At 38.3% G+C, this 22,457-nt stretch overlaps 1 protein-coding gene across 2 annotated transcripts in view; it reads right to left on the reverse strand.

Moving 5' to 3' along the window:
* Positions 1 to 4,555: 4,555 nt before the first annotated feature.
* LRFN2 (leucine rich repeat and fibronectin type III domain containing 2) overlaps positions 4,556 to 22,457 on the reverse strand; it is a 147,147-nt gene continuing 129,245 nt past the window's right edge. For both annotated transcript variants that reach the window (XM_021541775.2, XM_021541776.3), the window contains one exon: positions 4,556 to 6,367. In XM_021541775.2, the coding sequence (XP_021397450.1) occupies positions 5,449 to 6,367 (919 nt within the window). In that variant the 3' untranslated portion in view covers positions 4,556 to 5,448. The remainder of the gene's footprint in view (positions 6,368 to 22,457) is intronic.

Consider the following 22,457-nt stretch of genomic DNA (forward strand, 5'->3'; position numbering starts at 1 on the left):
GACAAGGAAAACATACAGCAGAACATAAAATTCCCATATTGAAAGCGTTTCAAGGCACTCTGATTTGGTTTTCATCAGCACACAGCCTAAAACCAACCCCGACCTAATGTTTTCAGTGATATCTCATCATCAAGTTTAGGGGAATTTAAAGGTGAAATATGCAAGATATTAATAAAATTTCTTGATAATGCCACATCCGGAATTGCCCAATTGCAAACACTGAACACAGGGAGACACTGAGAAAAGGTTCCTGAGAAATAGGCTGCAAGGGGTAGAGTGGGGTACTGTGAGCACCATATGGTGTACTGTGGGTTACCCACAGGTTAATGGGTGCAAAACATTGCAAGCAAATGTGAAATTCAAGCTGTTCAAAGACTAAAATGTTTTTGTAGCTATCAGGTGCAATTATTCATTGCTCTCCAGGTTAGAATGTGCTTAAATTCGTTGTATTAAAGTTGCTGCATTTATTGCACCCATTCAGAAAACCTCCAAGGACTGTCTTTTGTTATCTGTCTTTGCAACCCTTTGCTGGGTGAAAAGTAAGAAATTAAACAAGGAGGCATTTGAAATATTATTTTCTTCTCTTCCAGAGCAGATCAGTCTCATGATTTGAAATATAAACAAGTTTAGCAAAGGAAAATCTACCACCTCTTCAATCTCACATCATGTTGGGCAAAGACGCCTCTCATTTCTTTGTTGTGCATTGTTTTACAAGTGAATTAATCCCAATTATAACCAAGTACAATGTGTAGTTTGGAGGTATATCAAACAGGCTATCTTCCTCTGAGGCAGTGGGAAAGTTTGCTGCTCTCTAGAGCTGGAAAACTCAGAAAGAACATTTGAAACCAGAAGTATATTCCAATTAATGTAATCTGTAAGGATATAAATGTAAGGAAAAGTCTGGTCTGCTTTGCTATGCACATGTACATACACAGGCACACGCACACACTTTTATTTTCATTTCATACAACCATTTGATTCTTAGCAGACATCAAATGAAATCCACATAATCAGTACTTTCAGAAATTTCCATTTTGTCATCTTGTTTAATATTCTCCAGAATGATAGGATGATATTTTGGGGATTTGGGTTGGATTTTTAGTAGGCCTAACTGTGTAATTTAATAGTCAACTCATATCTTCTTGTTTCAAGAAAATGACATACATTTTTAGGAAAAAAATCTATTATAAAACACCTCAAAAAATTAACTTACAGGCGTTACATATGCATATGCAGATGTCTTTAATTATTCCCATAGACTTCACTTAAAATTTTCTAGTCCCCCTAATGTCTCAGATTTCTCTTTTCTGAAGGCTTCTGTTGATATCTGTTGTTTTCCTTACTATCTGCACTACCTGACTTTTGCCTCTAAAACATGGTGGGTGCAGCTGCACATCAAACTTGATATTAACTTGAGAGACACTGTATAAACTTCTCAGTGTAGAAGTTCTCTGTTCTGAGATGAGAGGGCTAGGCCATTAAAGCTATCTCAGTTCCTCAATGATGACTGAAAATATTTATTAGACCAAATAAAGGGGAATCTTTTTTTTCATCATTTCAGGAAAAACTGATGTGTGGTTGTGCTCAGAAGTGAGGCAAAAAAGAATCCCTACTATAGTAGTATGGCAGCACTAGAGAAGAATAATCAAACCCAGGGGTGCTGAGTGAGGTACACGCAGGAAAACAGAGGCAAGGCAGAGATTGGTCAGATTGTGTGTGGAGGACCCTGAGGCCTTAATTTCACTTTAGCAATTAGGGCAGGGATTCAGAATGTAACCCAAACTACAGAGCTGCCTTCAGCAGCTCTCAGAGGGATTCAGAGGAAGCCCCAGGATAATTCCAAAGGCCTGCTTTGTTGATAGTGGAAGTAGGGTGTGGGAGTGCAGGGCTTCCCTCTGGCTGCCCTGGCAGGTCTGGGACCCTGGCAGGGGTCAGGAACCCCCTGGACAGAGCCCCCAGAGACACTGGCTGTGATCTCTGGCCATGGAAAAGAGTTTTCAATCTTACAGGATGAATTACAAGCTCTGAGTGTTTGATAGAAGTAATAATTAAGTGTGGCACGGGGGCAAAAGTAAAATTTTAGGATTCTAGATAAGGGGTCCAAAGGGGACAAGATGGAGGAAATTGGGTGTGTCTTGTCCTTTTTCTCCTTCTTCATGCCCTCCATGTTTCACTGTGGTGTTGGCATTTTTCTGTTGGTTCAGGCTGGGGACACACTGTCCAACGTAGGTGACAGATATTGGCACGTTCTTGTAAATCCAGCCCAGGGAGTTTCTGGTATTTAATGTTTGTAACATCCCACTGAGGGCAGAGCCCCACACGCTGCCCTGCAGGACAGAGCTGGGCAGGGCAGCAGAACATGTGAGAGATAAACAGAATAAACAACCTGGAAACCAGCACAGACCAATTATGGCTTCTGCTTTGGCAGCGGGGCAGGAATAAAGAGACTTTCTACAATCTCGGGATCATCAATGCCTCAGATTCCAACAGTAGGGCAGTGACTGATGGCACTTAAAGGATGATCACAACCCATAAGTAGCCCCAACTCTTCCTGAGGGCTGGCTACTTGCTGACTTAACTCCCTGCCTCACCTCCGAGTCCCTGTATCCTCTTCCTCTCAAGTACTGTGAGCACAAAAGGTAATTGCCCAGCACTTGTTTAATTTTACTCAGTATTTGCAAATCAGCTGGTGTGGATTGAGCCTCATTCATTACAGCTAAATGAATTAATATTATGATTAACCATAATAAATGCAGCTGCTAGAGTGTGAAATTTATTACCTTGGTTCTTTGGCAACTATCCATTATTTTAAAACTGCATCTGTTGGCTTACTTCTTTTAATTTTATATGAGAATGTAAAAGAGTATTGCTCTTTGAGTATGTGATATACTTTGAAAATTCACGGCTGCATATGTTCCTAATATTTAAGATGAACTCAATGTCTAAATTAAAAACAACCCAGATGTCATGGTCAGAGTAAAGTAGCAACATAAAAAATCCAACTGCACCACAGTGGAACAAGGCAAAGAATATTACTCACTCACTACAAGAACTTCTTAAGGAGTTTTCAGTGCAACATAAATGTACATGTCATTAATGGTTAATATGAACTGCCATCTGGATAGTTGGATTATGTAGATTCTGGCACTGGAGGTGTCATTCGTCTCAGAAAGTGTGAGAAAACCAGAGAGTTTGAAAAATGTTCCAAACAAAGTTTGTCTGGATCTCTCTTGAATCTATTAATGCTGTTGGTGTGCAAGTATCTGAGCAAAAACAGACAGAAAGTCAGGTCCTAAGTCTAAAACTGCTACCTCTTCTGTCTGCAGATTTTAGACCAGGGTTTAGAGTACTCTAGTAATATAGACTTGTATAAATGTAACAACAGAAAAAGAGGTGAAATGCCTTTTACAAAATCTCTTTTCATGCATCCCAAAAAGGTATGTATTTCTTGATTCCTGCTTTATACCCCAAATCCTGAAGTCAAGGACATTTTGTGGGAAAGAAAAAGCAAATGTCTAAATTTTAAAGATAATTTAAAAAATAATTATTTCTCAGGTTTCAAAGCAGACCACAGAATAACAAATAAATGAAAAGCAGGGACTTTTTTTTCCCAAGGATATTTTTTTACTGTACATTTTGTAGCAAAAAAAAAAAAAAAAAAAAAGAGAGAGAAAGAAAATAAAGGAAAAAATATTCTGATCACAGGGATGTCATTATCTAAAACGCCAAGTAGGAAACATGACGAATACAAGATCAGGTACACAGCCATGTCACAATATATCTCTGAACCTTTAAAAAAAATATACATAGAGTTTTTTCATGTGTTATTTTCTCTGTGCCTTGCATACTTTCTCCACCTCTTTTACAAAATCATAGTAACAATGTGCAATTTCAGAATGGTTCCCAACAGCTGGTCAAATGAATAAATAAACAAATGACAGGACAGTTGCAGTAGCCAGCAGAATGCTAGAAATCACAGTAAAATTGGTAAGGAAAATTAATTCTGCTGGATGGGCCATGTGTATTCCTACAATCACAGCAATGCTCCCCAAAACCAATTTGAGAATCCATTTAAAAACTCTGAAGAGCTCCTGTTATAAGTGTCTTCCTGAGGATGAGAGACAGGGGAGTGCACCAGACTGGGGAAGGGATTCATGTAATGCAGGGGATACATGGGACATCCCCTCCTCTGTGATACCCAAATTTTAGTCAGCTTCTGTGGCTAATTTTGAACATAACCAATCCCCTGAAATATACAGAAACTTAATATGCCTGATGTTACTGATACAGTCAAGATATGCCATGGTGACCGTACAGACAAGGAGTTTTTGTCACAGTAGGGTGCCAGTCTGTCATTTTAGTGGAGTGAGAGCATGACCTCTACCAGAAGCCACTGCTATCCATAATGTGGAGAGTTCCCAGGAGCTTCTTTAGTTTTCCCTTTCTTTATCCTTTATTAGAGTATGCTGATAACTATTTTCCCCATCTTTGATAGCAGCATCCCTACAGATATCGATATTTTCTGCAATCTGCCTTGAGCATTGACAATAAGAGGTTATGAAGGAGATGGAAGAAAAATGATTTTTTTTTTTTTAATTATTTGTCCCTAGATTCAATTTTCCCTGGGACAAAAAGGGATGGTATTAGAAGTGGGTTATACAGTACATCAGATATTTCACCTTTACACATATCCTCCTTTCCATCTGGGGGATTTGATGAGGCTGAAAACAAAACAAAATATGCATGGAAACTTACCTTGTGTTGTGGGAAAAAAGCAACTCAAAAGCAGTAACAAATCAAAACAGAAGAGAAATAGTTAAATACCAAACAAAAGTCCATTCAACAGCAAATACAGTTTGCCCTGATTTCACAGTTAAGACCATGAGATTATGCTGAACAATTTAGTCTGATCTGCCCCTGTGGGTGCCCTGCCTGCACTTTTGAGAAAATTCCTTGGAATGACAACCAGATATATCCTAGCACCAGTCATATCCACAGAAGTGTATTTCTGTGGTTAAAAACAAACAAACAAAAAAAACAACAAAAAAAAAAGAGGTGCCATTAAAACAAAAACAAAGAAAGTAAAAAGAAACCCTGTAAAATTAAATTTCTGCTGTTAAATCCCTTTTCATCCTCCTTGTTTAATCTTGTGTGAAAGTTCACCAGGAGTCTGAGTAACTTTTGGAAAGCAATGCTAAATACAACTAGCAAATTCCTTGAAACATTCACGCATGGTTTAGTTGGGGCCAGACAGGAATGGTACCATATGTGCCTATTCACATTTCATGACCCTCTTTCTCTTTTACTATTCCTGTAACTTGCTTGCCTATCTTTTTGGCCAGTACAACAGAAAATGTTTCCTCCCCTCTCTTTCCAATTGCACGGCCCTGAAGCAAACCGTGCTTTATAACACATGAGGGGAGAAGAGAAGCGGGGAGACGCTGATATTTACACCGTGCTTTCCATTACCCACTCTGAGCTCCCAAAAGTCCCTTTGGCCCCTGTTAGGTCATTGTCATCATACTGCAAAAGCATGCCGTTGACCGAGAGGCTCCTCTTTGTCCAAATGTTTGTTATCTTTTTTGGGTAGGTGCAACACTGAGATGTGGCAAAGTCCCCCATGTCAAAAGAATGGCTACGTTTAGTTTTGCCCTCCAGAGGCAACATGAGGAAGCTGCGGAATTTGGACTCTGTCTGGCCCAGCAGTGGCTCTTTGTCCGTGTGGCGGGCCACCGTGGAAGTTCTGGAGTCTGTCATCTCCTCCTTTTTCTGACATTTCAGTTCCAGGGAGGCAAAAGCTCCCATTAGCCGGTCAATATTGTGTTTTGACCGGGAAGGAGGCCTCCATTTACTGGACAATGTGCCCTGTTCACTTTGGAGGCTGTAGTTGTCACAGTCACGGCTATTTGCAGAGCTGGAGGACGAGGAGATGCTGCTCCGTGCAGACTGACAGTTAAACTCCATCAGTTCATTTCTCACCACCACTTTGGGATTGACTTGGGGCAAGACTCCGTTCTGAACCGGTTGTGCTCCGTTCGTCTGCGAGTAGACGTTGCTGACGTTGGACATCTTGCCCTGGGAATTGCTGCAGACCTTATAGCGGACCATGAGAATTACAATAAACACCAACAGAGTGGCCACAATGATGCCCCCAATGATCAGAATCATGGTCCCACCCAAGAACTGACTGTGCATCGACTGGCACTGAGGGTAGTCTTCCTTGGTGAAGAACTGGGCACATCCCACAATATTGGTGGCAGTAAGGGTTGTGGCCGTGTCATCCCACATTGCCAGGACGCAGAGGTCATAGCCTGTTCCAGAAACAAGGTTGGTTACAACAAAGGCCTTGTTTGTAGCTGGTATCATCCTTGAAATAAAAATAAAAAAAAAGAAAGAAAAAGAAAAAAGAATTGGTTATTGACAATTGATTACCTTGACATGAGGTAAAAGAAAGAACAGAGATTAGAACAATGTGATATTAACTGTTCCAAGTACTGGCAGAGAGGAGCCATAAAATTCAGTCATAAAATTCAAATAATCATTCCAGCTTCCCAGCTCCTGAGGATTCAACATCTCAGCATTCAGTAACACGCAAGTTTTGAGAGCCAGCTCTCAACTGTGCAATAAAGGGACTAAGAAAAAGCAGATTGAACTAAACTGGGGGTTCTTTTTCTCCTCACTTGCATCTGTCCTAATCTGAAATATATTCAAAATTGAACAAATAACTCAGAACAAAAGCATACAAAGAGCAGTTCTTTCTGAGTATGCAAATGACCCTTTTGTTTGCTGAGTCTCAACATGGCAGTTGTCACATCACTTCACAGGTGCCTGAACATTTACTGTCTAACATCAGCAGGTTACTTACCTTGTGAAGGCAAGGGTCTACATTTAGTTTTCTCACTGACTGAGAATGAAAGGCAGGCAGCCATATCTCTCTTTTTCTCCACTCTCCCACTTACTTTCCTCATCCTCCTACTACTCACTGTGGGAAATATCTCCTAAAAATGATGCTACCATCATCATCTTTGCCAGAAATTTATCACTGCAACACCTTCTCCTGTGTGAGTGAAAAAGGAATGCTGGCAGTGGCAGTATGGGCTGTGGAAGTGTGAGGATAGGTAGGAAGATGTAGGTATGGAAATAAGAAGGTTTCTTAAAAATAAAAATTTCTACTCATGTATAAATCCATTCCCAAAAAAACAAATAGCTAGGCTAAAGCTGTGCTCCAAGTTGGGACATTTATGGACATTATTCTTCGCTGCCATAACACTTAAGCAGTCACTTGAACTCATGCAATCTTAGAGCATCACTAATATTCAAAATTAGCAGATGGGAATGAATATGGTCTACCCCCATTTCAAACCAGTGAAAATTGCAGCACATTAGCAGAACAGAGTGGAGAATCCCAGATTTGGTGCCTGGTAGGTAGCCAAGAATAACACCAGAGAGATACCTCATGCATGTTTCTCATTACTGCTACATTACAGGCTTGGGTGAGAGAAAAAAAGCTGAAATTAAAACAGCCATTAATTATGACTTAGATCTGCAGGTCTTTTGCACCAGCAACGACGCAGTCCTACAGGCACTTAGAGCACACAGTGAGCTGGTTTGATTATTTGGGAGGGTAAAGCCTGGGCACAGGGACAAGGCAGATTCCTTGTAGAACACCAGGCTTCTTTAGCCTCAAATCATTGCCACAGCCAGCACAAATCAGCTCTGCACAGCACCTTCTGTGCAGTGGGAGGGAACAGACCTGCACAGAGAAGCAGCAATGTCAAGGCACTGCAAAGATGATTTTCTGGTCATCTTTGCATTTATGAATTCACGCCACTTACTCAACCCTTCAGTCTGGCCACAGGCGAGGATGTGGCTCCTTTTTAAAAAGCAAACAAACACCATAAAAAACTCTGTAGGGAAAAGAAATATAGGTGAGAGACATTTGTAATATAAACATCATATGGCAGGTTTACTCAATGTTGTATTTGAAATTCTAGGCACATTTATCATCCCAATGTAGCTGTTTGACACAGATATAGATGAGCTATTCAGAATGAGCCGAGAGGTCATAAAGCAACCCTCATGAAACACTCCAGACACTGTTGCTAAAATTGTTCCAAAAGTTGAAATATTTGGTCTCAAGCTATTTCTAATTGTTCTGCTCTGCCTGTGGCTCTGTGAATAGAACACCTCTGCTTACAGCAGATTGCACTTTGTTGAATTGTTCAAGTATATGTGCACACACTAAGGATGATATATGGAATAACAGAATACTATTGATTGTCAAACATTTGATTTTAAACCTTTGAATAGTTTCACCAGTTGCTTCCTATCTCCTTCTGTAGTGCTGTATTTCAGTTTTCACCACCACTCCCAGACTAAAACTTAAACAATTCTGTAGCTGTTAAATCATTCAGAAGTCATTTCACTGTAAAACCTCTGCTGTTAGCAGAAAGAGTAGTTAGCCCCACAAGCTGGGTCTTGGATTTGGGTCATAACCTTTGGAAAAACAGGACTAAAACACCACTTGTTAGAATGGTTCCTTTGGCTTTGCACAGGTGAAGCACAGAGATAAGAGAGACCACAGTCTCCAAGCAAGCAGCAAACACCTGGCTTTACACACTTTAGAGCTTTGCACTTGTCTTTGCATGTAGGCTTTCTCACCACTTACACAACCCTTCAGTCTGGCCCCAGGTAAGGATGTGGCTCTTTTTAAAAAGGAAATGAACATACAAAAAAAAATATATATATATATATAAATTTTATATGTAACTTTAAAAAATTCTGGATTTTTTACATCATTCAGAAGTTATTTCACTGTAAAACCTCATTAGGAACAAGTAGAAATAAAGTTGTTCAGCCTCACACTCCAATGCCCAATTTCAGTGGACACTCATTTACAACTTGCTTTCTTCAAACACAATTACACACAGGCTTTCAAGGAAATGTAACTGCTTAGAATATTTCAAGGACTGGCGGGTAGTGAATAGTGGCAAGAAATATATAGTCAATCCATTTGTAAATGTACAGAAGATAGGCCATAACTAGTTCTAAAACTTAGACAAGTTAACTGTGTTGAAATGTGCTATAATGAAAACTTCATCTTAGCCTTTGAAAGAATTTGAGTAATTTCTAAATGCAATGAATCCTGGAAGCTACATCTGTGATAATATTGGGACTAGTGTGTTTTTAAAAGATTACAGTTATAATCTCAATTAAGGAAAAAGCAATCAACTCTCCATACACATCTAAAATAAACAATTTTGAGTGTTTCTGAAAATAAACTTTAAATGTTCTTGTAAAATATTCAGATTATTCTGCTAAGGAACAGCTAAACATAGGAATAAGCAGCAATTTCAGGAGTATTAGGAGTTAAGTAATTAATTTCAGACTCATTTTTCTATCTTAAAGGGAAGGCAGTTGTGTTCTTTTAAACTTGCCAAATTTTAAGAGTATTTTGGCATGGCTCCATGTATTGCTCTACCCTCCCCAAACATTCTGCCAGTCAGATATGATGGATGAAATCTCTTAACATTCCCCACATCTAAAATCGATGCAGACACATTTTCATTCTGGGATATTGATGACTCTTTCTTTGATTGTCCCCAACACAGGTAGCTGCAAGATGCCTCTGCAATCTTTGCTTTTCTGCCTCAAAGGAGATGTCTCTTCATGGCTGCTCCATATGTGCAGTGCCATTAATTATGGACCACCATGTCCTTAAGTCTGGGGCTCAATAGCACAGAGCTGCCATAAATCTACCAGGGGCCAAAAGAACTGAGTCTAGGCAGAGATCTTGCAAGGCTTTGTTCAGTCCACCTAAACACAGAAAGTTGGTTTCAAATAGCAAGGATCTGGTGCATTAAAATTCAAAAATAGCTTTTTAAAGCTGTTGGCTTTAGGAACTCAGAAGATCCTGGTGTTCACTTGCAAGCCCTCAGATAGCAAACATACTTAACCATAAGTATGGTTAAGCAAACATACTTAACAGTTGTGGTATCTTGAAGCAACAAGCTTGATATTGGCCACCTGCTCTTCAGGGCAGATGGACAATCACAAAACTTCTTATCACAAAAGAGGAATACAGGTCTAAATTTGATTCTAGCTTTTCTTCAGGAAAAAGAAAAAGTGACATTTGACTAAGTGCAGGAGGAGATCAACTAATGAAAGACTTGCTTATAGATTATAGGTTATGAAAGGTTTTAATCTATCCAATTTAAGGAGTCGTGGAGCAGCGAGGACTGGGAAAGCAAACAAACACACAAATATGTCAAAGGGAAAAGTGTATATTTAGTTCTAGCTAGGTCAAGACACAATTTGAAAATCTTATGGAAATCTCACTGTCCACACACATAAGACACAGTAAGTTCTGCCTTTCTCATTTGGTTTATTCTCTTTGGAGTAGGAGGAGCAGGCAAATCTCTACATTCCTGCCAGGATTTTGTTATCTGATTCTTAATCCAGCTTCTGAATCCTATCAGAAGGTCAAAATATCCCAAAAACCTTGCCTCTATAAGGAATGAAATGAGGATAAGGGTCTTACAACTGTCCTTAATTTACAAGAAAAAGCCCTCTATTCTCACCCTGTGGTACAATAGCTTTAGTTACTGGAAAAAGAGGAGACCTATGGCCAGGACTGGGGCATGGCATAAGTGTCTGAAATAGAACACCAGTAGGCAGATGCTCCTTGGAGAATCAATGTGGGATAAAGAGCTATGAAGCCTTGAAGGTCTGCAGGGCTTTTACAACCACTGCATTCCCATCAATCCATGGAGATTTGTGTCTCACTTTGTGAAAGCGCCAAAATGAGTCCATGAGATGTTTTTTAAAAAAGGGGAGTGCTTGAACTCTTATTTGAAGTCAATCTTATTTTGTGTCACCACTGAAATGTCCTTGTTATGTCCTTGTGGACACAACATACAGAAACAAGCAATTTTGTAATTATTCACTTCGGTGTGTGGTGATATTAAGAAAATTAGAAAATAAATTAGTTAGAAATGCAGGGGGAAAAGGTTTGCTGCAGACTTCTGTCATAATCCCAGATGCAAGTGGGCACTGAATCTTGCAGAGAGTGAACTGTGCTGAGAGTTTAGGATAACTGAGTTTTATTCTTCCTTTATCAGCTTCACTGATATCAGGCTCCACTTTATCAGTAACTCTCAGTTCCTGTGAAATCATTTTGCTGTACTGTAAGGCTCCTAATTTATAAAATGGGGATAATGCCAGCAATCTCCTCTCAAAAGAGGCCTGTAGTGTATCGGAGGAAATTAGTAGATATTGTGATTACACTGTAATATACAAATGGTTCTTTTCTTCTATGTAGCACTGGGGATTAGCAGGACTGAACTGCTGGTTAATTCTGCGGTTATGCAAAACAGACAAATTAGACAAAACCCAGATTAAGTTAATTGGCTAGGCAATTCTCTTCCTCTTCTCCATCAAAAGAGGGATATGATACTATCTAGTTTTAGTTTAAAACTGCTTTAATCACAGAACCTGTCAAGGCAATTCCTTTGGGAAGGTATTTGCAACTTCCAGGACTCATTTCTATAATAACTAGACTATGTTGCTTTACTTTTCTTTTTCCTTTCCTTTCCTTCCTTTCCTTTCCTTTCCTTTCCTTTCCTTTCCTTTCCTTTCCTTTCCTTTCCTTTCCTTTCCTTTCCTTTCCTTTCCTTTCCTTTCCTTTCCTTTCCTTTCCTTTCCTTTCCTTTCCTTTCCTTTCCTTTCCTTTCCTTTCCTTTCCTTTCCTTTCCTTTCCTTTCCTTTCCTTTCCTTTCCTTTCCTTTCCTTTCCTTTCCTTTCCTTTCCTTTTTTTTTTTTCCTTTCTTTTCTCTTCTTTCTCTTCTTTTCTCTTTTCTTTTCAATATATTTCCCAGGACTATATACTACATACACACAATTTTTGTTTTATCATCTGGGTCCATATATTACCTGTATACAATTTCTCTTCTGAAATGAATGCTAGGATTTCAAAATAGAGTCGTGCTAATTTATTAAATGCTGTATCAGGAAAAGGTGGAAAAAAAAAGTTAAAAAAGCTTAATTCCTTGGGTGTGAATTTTGTAGCTGTTGTAGACGATACACTAATTATGGAGCAACTTCTAACCAGTGGTGTCATTATTCACTATAATTTGTGATGAGGAGGGGAAAAGAAAGAGAAAGGGGTGCAAGGATGAAATAGCAATTGTTTTGTAAAATCATATTCCAGCTACTTAGCACACTATCTTTTCTGTATAGTAAAGCCTTACTGTGAAAATACCAGTCTCACTGTGCAGTCCTAAATTTCCTCTTAGATAAAGTTGCTTTCACTTAAATGCAAAATATTACTCTCAGAACTAGAAATCAGTCCAGAAAAGTTAAACGCTGGAATCTGAACAATTTTCATTTTTTTGGGAAAATTTAATGCCAAAAATGATCCTTTTTTAAATTAATAAGTTTGTCCCCTCTTTTAAGATATTTGTTGTTGTTGTTTTTTTTTTTTCCGTCAGTACCGTTTCACATGTTTTTTTCTGAAGAAAAAAGAATATTCCAGGTAATTTGCCACTGAGTGTTGTAGAATGGTCTGAGAGGGTCCTACATTTCAGGCAGAGTGTCCCCCTGCAATCTCAGTAGGATAGAAGTACACTGGTAGAGAAAGGGGAGATGGGGATGTCCCCCACTTTCCTCCTGTGGGGGCATACTGGAGAAAGATTGAAAATCCTGTAAAAATGTGAAGCTCTTTCAGCAAAGCCAAGACAATTTTAAAGATAGTGAAGTGAAAAGCCCTCAGATGGTGGTCAGAGATTAAGAATTCGTGAGAAAAAGTCAAAAAAAGATCAGAGGAAGACTGGAAGGATCTAAATTGAAGTGAAAATGTCACATATGATGTATTGCCTGGGAGCAAGAGCATGCAAGTGACAAATTTGGGCTGTACACTTAGCATTCTTGCTGGCTGCCAACTTTTGTGATTTGTTTGAAAGTTTTATGGGATATAGTGGTGTAATTTTTTTCTGTGTTTTTATCCTGGAAAGCCCCAGTTTCTGTAGTGATGGAAGGAAAATAGAATCTAAAATATTATTAAAAATTTAGTAAGCTAACAATGGAGATTAACTTCTGACCCTTCAGATTTCAAAAGAAATCCTTGAATATGTGTCTTCAGGCCTCAGGAATTTAAAAAAAAAAAAAAACAAACAACCAAACAAACAAAAACCAAAAAAAAAAAAATAAACCTAGGTAAAAAGTACCAAATATATTTCTGTGTGAGATTGCTCTTTTGGCACCTGATTAAAGATTTTTTAATTTAAACTCTGGGAAAGAAACAGACCTATTGTGGCCTGCATTTTGAAAAAATGAGAGTTTATTTCTGGTGTCCTGGGAAAAGAGATGTTTGTTAGCATTAGCAACAGGGTATAACTCCTCTGTCAGTCATGTCAACAGAAGGAAATGTCAGATAATACCAGGAGGTAGCCAGACTTTTTCAGTAAACACTAAATCAACCCAGCATGAATAATTTCTTGCATTTTTATTTTATTAGTTTTGGGGAGTTTTATGATATGCAATCATAATTTTGCCTTCAGATGGAACATTTATTATTAAACACAAATCCCTTCTTGCTTTTCTGGAACTTATCTTCTCAACAATCACTCATCCAGCTGCCCTTCAGAGGATCTGTCTTATCAAATAGAAGACATAGCACATATAATTTCATTATTATTTCCTAATTTGCTTAGGTTCTTTCCTGCTCTTTTGGAAAAATGGGGTTGGAGGTGGGGAAGAGAAGGTAGAGTCAAAAGCAATTGATATGCCTGTCAGAAGAGCCAGAGAGATACTGATATTAAATATATGCCTTGTGATATAAGGGAAAATAAAAAAAATAAAAACAATCCAAGCTTTAAACTATTGGCTCAGAGAATATAAAATTTTTATAGGCTGCTGAATAATGTCCCCTGGGGGTACTTTGGAGTAATTTATCAGGTGACAGAGGAAAGTGTAGCCTCTAGGGGACATTATTTCACAAGGCTGAGAAAGGGGAACCATGGTACAACATATTCTGCTTCCCTCCATTGCCATTGCCCTCTTCCCCTTCTAATTTTCACAAAACTCTTGCAAACCACAGGGGGCTGCAGTCAGGCTCAGTGGGTGAGGCACTTGGATGAAGATCACCAGAAACATCCTCTGATCCTTTGAATCAATGGAGGTGCTCATTCAGCTGTTCAGGTGCAAGCTACTGCTCTGGGACAATCTCACTTGGGTTCATATTGTATGGCAACACAGAATTAGACTTTCAGCCTCCCTGATCTGTGCTATAGTTTCTTTCCCGTGGACACAACAGAAGGGGAAATTTAGTGCCCTGAGCATTTAATTTTATCTTTAGAGGGAAAGCAGATACACTCTAGGAAGCCTTGTCAGCACTAAAGATTAATCCAGTCACACCCAAGCTATTCAGCAGCATACAGAGCACCTTTCACCTCAATTATATTAACTGCCTCAGAAAAAAAATTCCTCACATTAATTCAAATCCAACTAAAACATATTTAAGCTCATTAACAGAGTAATTGAAAGCCCACACAATATTTCTGTTAGTAAACGTGAAGCTGAAGTATTTATGGAAACAATGCAGAGGCCCAGTAATGAATTCACTTTGTATCCACACGTAAATGTAGAGGTATAAAACTATCATAATTCACAGCAATGTTTCAAAGAGCCAGCCAGAATATTTCAGATTACTCAACAGTATGTAAAATTAGCAACTGACAGTGGAAGCAACATACTGCAACCACCCTGTTTCTAAAAATGAGGAGAGGCAAAAGTTTTCTGTGGAAGGGGTGTTCAAGTCATTAAGCAGAATTTGGGACCTGGTAAACACTTTTCCCAGGTTTTAATAGACAAATGGCTCATACACTTGGCTGAAGGGTCATGGTTATTCTCTCTGACTCAAGTAATTCTGAATTCTTTTTTGCAGTGTTAGACAGTTACATCAGGAAATGCCCTCCTTCCATATCAGCAGAGGTTACCAAAAGGGAGCAACTTTAGAAGTAATGAGCACATTTAGAAACTCAAATGAAATTAATTTAGAAAAGGGAATCTGCTATTTTCCTGGCAGAACACAGCTGTCCTTGAGAGTTACAAGTGGGGTTTTCCACTTATTTCCAGGCAGTGAGATTTGTGTAAATTATAATGAAGGGATCCTATAGTGGTTAACAGATGCTCACCCCCTTTTTCTGTGAGAGCTGATGTGAGCTGAGATGCACAGGACCCTCAGTGACTTGCTAGCAATTTTGTCCCTGCTTGCAACTCAGAGCACTTATGCCAGGTTAAAACTCACACATCATGTAGAAATTGGATGTCCTACTACACAGGATAATTTTATGTCCAGAAGGTCGTGCTGGAATGACAAAAACTCCAGGCATTGCCTGAAGTTATGTTTGCCCATATTTTGTAATTGGCTGGCCAAAGCAAACTTCAACATGCTGTTTCTAGTTCTTCTGTCAAAAAAATCTTTGTGCACTGGTAAGAGAAATGTGGAGTCAGCTAACAGCTGACAAGACTATTCTAATTATTCCAACCAAAAGAAAGAACCATGAAATGAAATTAAATAATGAAATGAAATAATGAAATGAAATGAAATGAAATGAAATGAAATGAAATGAAATGAAATGAAATGAAATGAAATGAAATGTAATGAAATGGGCATCACTACCCATAGAAACTGTGTATACACTGATATATTATTTGTACAAAAGAGTGTCTCAGCATCAGTTTAAGACACAATTTATGCATTATTAAATTTTTTAAACACATATCATTCAAGAGCATCCTCACCTCAGTGACTGAGCTTGTTGTGGATATTCTGAAGAGATAAGGAATGGTTATCTATCAGAATCTCAAGTATCTCTCTCATCATGAAGGTTGAAAAATAGTTTAATTACCAGAAGAGAGAAAAGGAGAATTGCATTTACCAGTTCTAGAAAAATGAACCAAAAGAACATCTATCAACTCACCAAAGACACAGACATAATTTGCCTATGTTTAGAGAACCTACCCAATTATCAAACATTGGAAATAACTTTTACTGTATAAAAGGGATACAGAATAATTGTTTGCTTCTTGTAAACTGAGGAAACCTTTTTTAAAATATATAAGCAAAAATATCATTAAACTTCTAGATTCTGAGCTGGAAGAGAGAGAAAATATTTTGGAACAGAAATTTCCATGGAGCTGCCCAAGGTAAAGAAAAACAAAATTATTCAAATTTACTTTGCAGTAACATTCAGGATTTTTTTTTTTTTTATATATATATGTAGAATAAGAACAAAGGGTGCAAAAATCACTAATGGTCAGAAAATATTGTCTCCTAAGTGGGAAAATAAGCAGAAAAAAAAACCAAAAACAACAACAACAACAAAACACAATAAAAAAAAAAAAAAAACATAGCTTGTAATGAAGGCATTTCCTAAAGCAGAGGTTTGACATTTTGTCATTTTCTGGGTATTGCACACAATGGAAAAGGAGGGCTAGAAGGATTGGATAGCTTAGAAAGATATGGATATGTTGAATTTTGGAATGCTCTACTAAAGGATAGAACACAGTTACATCCTTTCAGTTTGTGCTACCATAATTAGACAAAAGCACTGCTCACCAGCCAGAGACACCCTGCTTCTTTCAAAGCTGAACCTGAACTGAAAGTGTACTGTGTGAAGAGTGAAATTCATTACTGAAAAGGAAAGTAACACCCATCCAGTAAGAAAACAAGTTTTAGTTTATAATGACCCCAGGAGAAATAAAATGAGAAGTCAGTTATAGCTTCAAATAGTAGCATGATATTGTTGTCTAGGAATATGTTTTATTGTTTAGCAATATATATATCTGATAAAGGACCTTAGATTTCTGCCACAGATTTCTGGTACATGAACAAAATTTGGCAAAAGTAGTCTACTATTTATTTATATTTTACAAAATCTCCACAATTAGGAGTCTAAAAGCAGACTACTAGCAGCCTAGTTAATATCAGCAGTCCAGAATCCAGGGTATGAATCCTATTAGTGAACTCATTGGAAAGATAAAAGCTTGAGCAGTGTTATTTGGATTTTTTCTCTTCCACGTATCAGCTACATACTTTGAAAATATATATTTGGCCATCCTAAAATTAGCTCTCACTCACAAAAAGTATGCAAAAGATTTTTAAGCTCCAGAAAAGGAAAGAAATCCTACTCTTCAACAAAGCTGTATATTAAATGAGTTCATAAATATAGGACTACTCAAATTTTGCATCTCCCTCTTATTTAAGAGAACTCCAATTGTTCTCTTTAGGTTTCCACCTAACATTAAGAAGAGAGCAGAATTTCTCCTTATGTTTCAACATCACCAACTGATTAAAATTATAATCTGGCTCTTGAGCTTTACCCACTTTTGGCTTAAATTCTGAATATGGTTCTAACATCAAATAGCCTCCGACAGTGAGCAGGTGATCAAGAAGTTAAATTGTTTGCACAAAATGTCCAAATACAACAAATGATAGGTATGGCATCAAGCTTGTTGATGCAGCTACATCCAGATCTGCTATAAAGTTTTATTATTCCTTTACCATGATTAATTGCTAGTCATCATTCCTGGAGGTTATTGCAGGCATGGATATTTCCCTGTTTATCAGGAGAACAAAAGCTTTTACTTGTTATAGGCATCCATATGAGGTCATTACAGACAATGAAAAGCGGCTTGTGAATAATTTTACTGAAAAATTATAAATTCTGTGGAATAGCATGCAAGAGTGCTCTGTACTGTTGAAAGAGAAATGAACAAATGGATTTTTCTTTATCTTTGCTTGAAAAACTTTCAAAGAGTAATGACAGATTGCTCTGCTTTGGAGAGCTTCAAGGGTAAAGACTGAAAAACTCAAAATTTTCATTCTGTAAAATCTCTGAGCTTTCCTGCTGTAATTCCAGATAGCTTAAATAAGTAGAACATGCAAAAATTACCCTGAGAGCTAAAAAGGAGTGTGGAATAAAAAGCAAATCAAATGCACAATGATATTAAATGCAAAATTTTTGCATGCTTGAAGAATACAGAATCATTAGTCACCTCTACTATCAGACAAGGGAATTCTGTCCTCATCCTGTCAAAATAAGCAGTAGTAAAAATTTGCCAAATGTTTGTTGATATTTAGAAACAAAAAGGTTGGGCTGAACATTGATTCATTGCACCAAGCAGCATCAAAACCTCAGTGTGATCCCCTCAGAAAGACTAAGAAGTCAAAAGTCAGACTCATTCCTAGAAAAGAAGCACAGTAAATACTTTTAAAATCTTACATAGAAATGCGAGATTTCAGGCTTCTTTGGAGAGCACAGCCAGCACTGCATTCTATGTATATTAATTATAGGACTCTGTTTTCCAACACACATATTTGTCATGAGTATTACCAGTATAGTAATCAGCATTTGACTCAACTTTTCTAATACCCAGCGTAAACCTGAAGAGGAAAAGCATGATCCTTGTAACTACTGTATGGGCTGGGAGATTTCTTAGACCTGCAGTGATTAAAGAACAAATTTTGTTGCACTCAAAAAAGCATTTTCCCTTCTTTTGTCAGTAAATGGTTACCTTAGAAGTACCAGAGTGCAGCTCAGAGTGTATGAAGATGAGAATAAGGAAATTTTACTCCCTTACAAAGTACTGCAAAATTAGCAGAAATGCTGATTTCTTGTCTGCAGTGAGCTGGGTTAGAGGGAGTCCTAAGCTTGCTTCTGTACCACTTGATACACAGCTGCTGGGCTCTGAGTTCACCTCTGTAAATGTTGTTTTGGGCCTTTTCTAGGTCACACCCAGACAGTGCAAATCCTGTGACATGTGGAATTAGGGTAGGCAGAACTATCAGCCTGTGGCAGGACTCCAGCAAGGCAGAATGTCTGTATTTGACATGAAGAGAGAATAAGGACCAGATGAGCATCTTGACTGATGAGATGGCCTTTCTTACTTTCTTGCTGGGGATGCTAGCCAGCTTTGTAGAGGTTTTAATTTTTTTTAGAAGTTTAATTTCCTTCCTTGTTTCTCTCTCTCACCAAAATGATGGAAGGATGGTTACCCACAGAAGAAATGAAGCTGCAAACCTGCTGAACAGCAGCTCTGACTGTACAAGATGGGAGGATGTAGCCTGTACCAAACCGCCCGCCAAAGGAACCCCCACATTTCCCTCATATACATAGTAATAGAAACAAAGTGGGAATTGTCTAATAAGACCTGTCTTTGGTCCTCAAAATCTGCTTGGGAGCTGCCCTTGTTTCCACCATGGCTGGACATATCTCAAGCAGCCCACATCCCTGTTTCATCCCTTGTGCCTCTCTCAGGGGATAGTAGAGATGTAAAAATTCCTGTGTCCAAGTGTCTCAAGGGCTTCTCATTCACTTCAAGATTGCTTTCAAACTTGACATTTAGGGTGCAGTCATTTCCCCTCCATGTTCTCTCTGTCTTTGCAGGTGTGTATTTGTACCATTCCCCCATGTTCAAGCCTGAATCTTTTATTGATATTTGATATTGATGCTATTGATATTTACCCTACTGTGACAGCGCTAAAAATCATTGTGATGGTGCCAAACATCATTACTTGGTGGTTGGAATAGGCTGCATTCAGAGATGGAGATAACTGTGGCACTGCAGAAAACTTCTATGAGCTATTGGCTTTTACAAAACTCTTAGAATTTGCTGTCTAATATGCCTCATAGGCAGACTAAAATTAACTTACCTCAGATAACAGAAACTCCAGACAGAGCCAATGATTCTTCACAGTGCATGTGTTTTTCTCTTCCACAATAACCTGACTATAAGCTACAAGTCAAAAATTAGTCTGATCCTAAGTTCATATGGCTATGTACCTGATGAAGATAAAACTCTGACTCACAGTAATTAAATTTCAATGAAATATTGAAGAATGCTTAACTGGTTTCAATATTTCAGCAGTAGAAAAGAATTTATTCTGTCATGACTAAAATTCATAACCATGTTTCAGAAAATTAGTAGATCTTTAATGACCCATGCTGGCAACATTTTGCAGTGCCATAGAAAAGGTGAATGAACAGAAAAGTTTCTACAAATACCTGCATAATTTCTCACTCCATGGTGTAAATATATAGGTAGCCTGCCACAGATTTCACTCAGGTCTTTTTTCCTCATATGCACTCTGAATTTGTTGGCAAATACCGGCCTCTTTATTTTCTAAAGTGTCACAGAACTTTCATAGTCATATTTCTGATGCCATTGCCATGTGGATATTTTTTTACCTTGCTATGGAATGAATCACTTCAGCCTCCCTCCAGCACGAAGACAAAAGTGACTGCTGCTCCTGAACATATGGTAGAGACTAAAAAAAGGGTTATCTTGTAGGAGTGTATCTGTATGCATCACTTATCACACCGTACCCAACGGAGAATTTAAGAGATGATAGCTTCTCTTTTTCTTTTGCAAACTGCTCATGTTCAGCATTTCTCTGTCTACTGCTTTCCAACATGCTGATGATTCCTCGAGAGAGGAAAGCCCACTCCCAATACAACTGGCCTTTTACATATTGCTCAGCAAGCTTGGATTTACTCTACTTTCAGGGACAAGTTTTATAAGGTTCAAAAGCAAATGTACAGAAGTTTTCCTCCTTTCTGTGTTCATAATTTCTGTGTGACATTATAGAACACTGTCTTATCTCTGAAGATAACAACCTTTAATCATATGAAGAGACAGATTTTCAAAGTTATACATTTCTACACTGCTCTCAGTTTGAGAGAGATGTTTGCATAATATTTTATCCCAAAGCAATCTTCTCAGATTCAAAGTCTGTCTCCCTCAAGAAGCTGTGGACATCTTCAGAGTGACCCATGTGATGACAACAAAGGATCATTTTTCTGTGAACATTCAGTAGTGTCAGGCAAATACTTTGAGAATTTCATAAAGCTTTAACCAATATTCAAAAGTATTTAACTAGAATAGTCTCTAATGGAAATGCTTTCTATAACTCAAGAGACAGCTACCATGAGTTGAAGGAACAGCTGGCTCCATCTTTGTCTATAAGACAATTCTGTACAGGTGGAGATGGTTCCTCCAATAGTTCTGGCTAAAATAGATCTAAAGCTTAGTAAAGAAACAGCTGCTGTAGTTGCCTATACAAAAGTTTACAAAGTCATTAAAAAAGCAGACCTAGCCAGGAAAACTGAATGAAACACAGCCCCCTTACCTAAGCAGAAATTGCAAGTTTGATGTCAGAAACAAACACTTCTAAGGATGGGAGGAAGACAATTTTGCCGTGGATGTAGGATGACTTGGATAAAGGTAAATTTTAAGTAAATGGGTCAATATGACCATAAAAGAAAATGTAGCAAAAATGCAAAGGCAACAGCATTTTCATCTTGTTTTAAATCAGAATTGAGTCATGGGTATGTGCACTGGGGACATAGTGAGCTCTCTGGTACTGAGACTGCCCACTCAGTCACAAGCACACTGTGTCTAATAATTCCTTCAGTGATGACTAGCAATTGTTTTAAGGCTGAGCTTGTGCTGATTAAACCTGGCCTAATCTGTACCAATGCACTAAGCCTGTAATTATTTCTTAAAAGAAATCTGCTCTTGCAATCTCTCACCCCTTGCCTTGCTGGCTTTGCAAAGCCTGAGGCTGTGACACAGACATATCAAAACCAGCAGGAGGGTGACACTGATGGATGGCTGCAGGGACCACTGACCATCCCCAACAGCAATACACCCCAAAGGACACGTCTAGACCAAACCTCTTCCACAATCAACCACAGCACAGAAGGCAGCCTGAAAGATAGAGAGGTGTGTCTGCAGTGCTCAAAATATTGTAATGCAACAATCCAAGGCACTCCCTAGTGAACAACATCCCTACAGTGAAACAAGAAAGAAGCATAAATTTTCATATTTTTCCATCTCAGATGCAGCCTAATGTAAAGTGTCATAATATCCTCTTAGTTTAGTCAAGTACAAGTGCTTTTTGCAAGCTTTTTCTTGCTGAGATAAAATCAATTCACAAGACTTCAGTGGAACAGGATAGGAGGCACTTCATGGATCATAGCTTAATATCTTACCCAGAGGAAAAAACAAGGATAGAGAAAGACTTTGATCCTGCCATATGCTTTTTGCACCTGTGGACACTGCTTAAAGTTTGGTAGGGTCTTTCCTACCAGTCTAGTAGACAACCAGCAGTCTCTGAAATGGTCAGTACCTGCTGTTTCCACCAGCCTTACTTTCAGTGATGTTCAGGAAGGATTGGTACTTGGAGGCAAGTAATGACTGAAAGTTTGTCAGCCCCTGTCAAGTCAGTTATAAAGGCTCTGCTTAGATCTCAAAGAAGACAAGGCCATGTAGTACCTTTTTTGATACAGCCTAAGAAGATCCATATGACTGCTGTGACATGACTGCCAGTAAAAGTAATGAATATTCACTCACAAAAGTTAAGGCAACTGAAACCTTAATGCATACAATTGTAG

The sequence above is a fragment of the Lonchura striata genome, chromosome 3, assembly GCF_046129695.1.
Source record: "Lonchura striata isolate bLonStr1 chromosome 3, bLonStr1.mat, whole genome shotgun sequence".
NCBI lineage: Eukaryota > Metazoa > Chordata > Aves > Passeriformes > Estrildidae > Lonchura > Lonchura striata.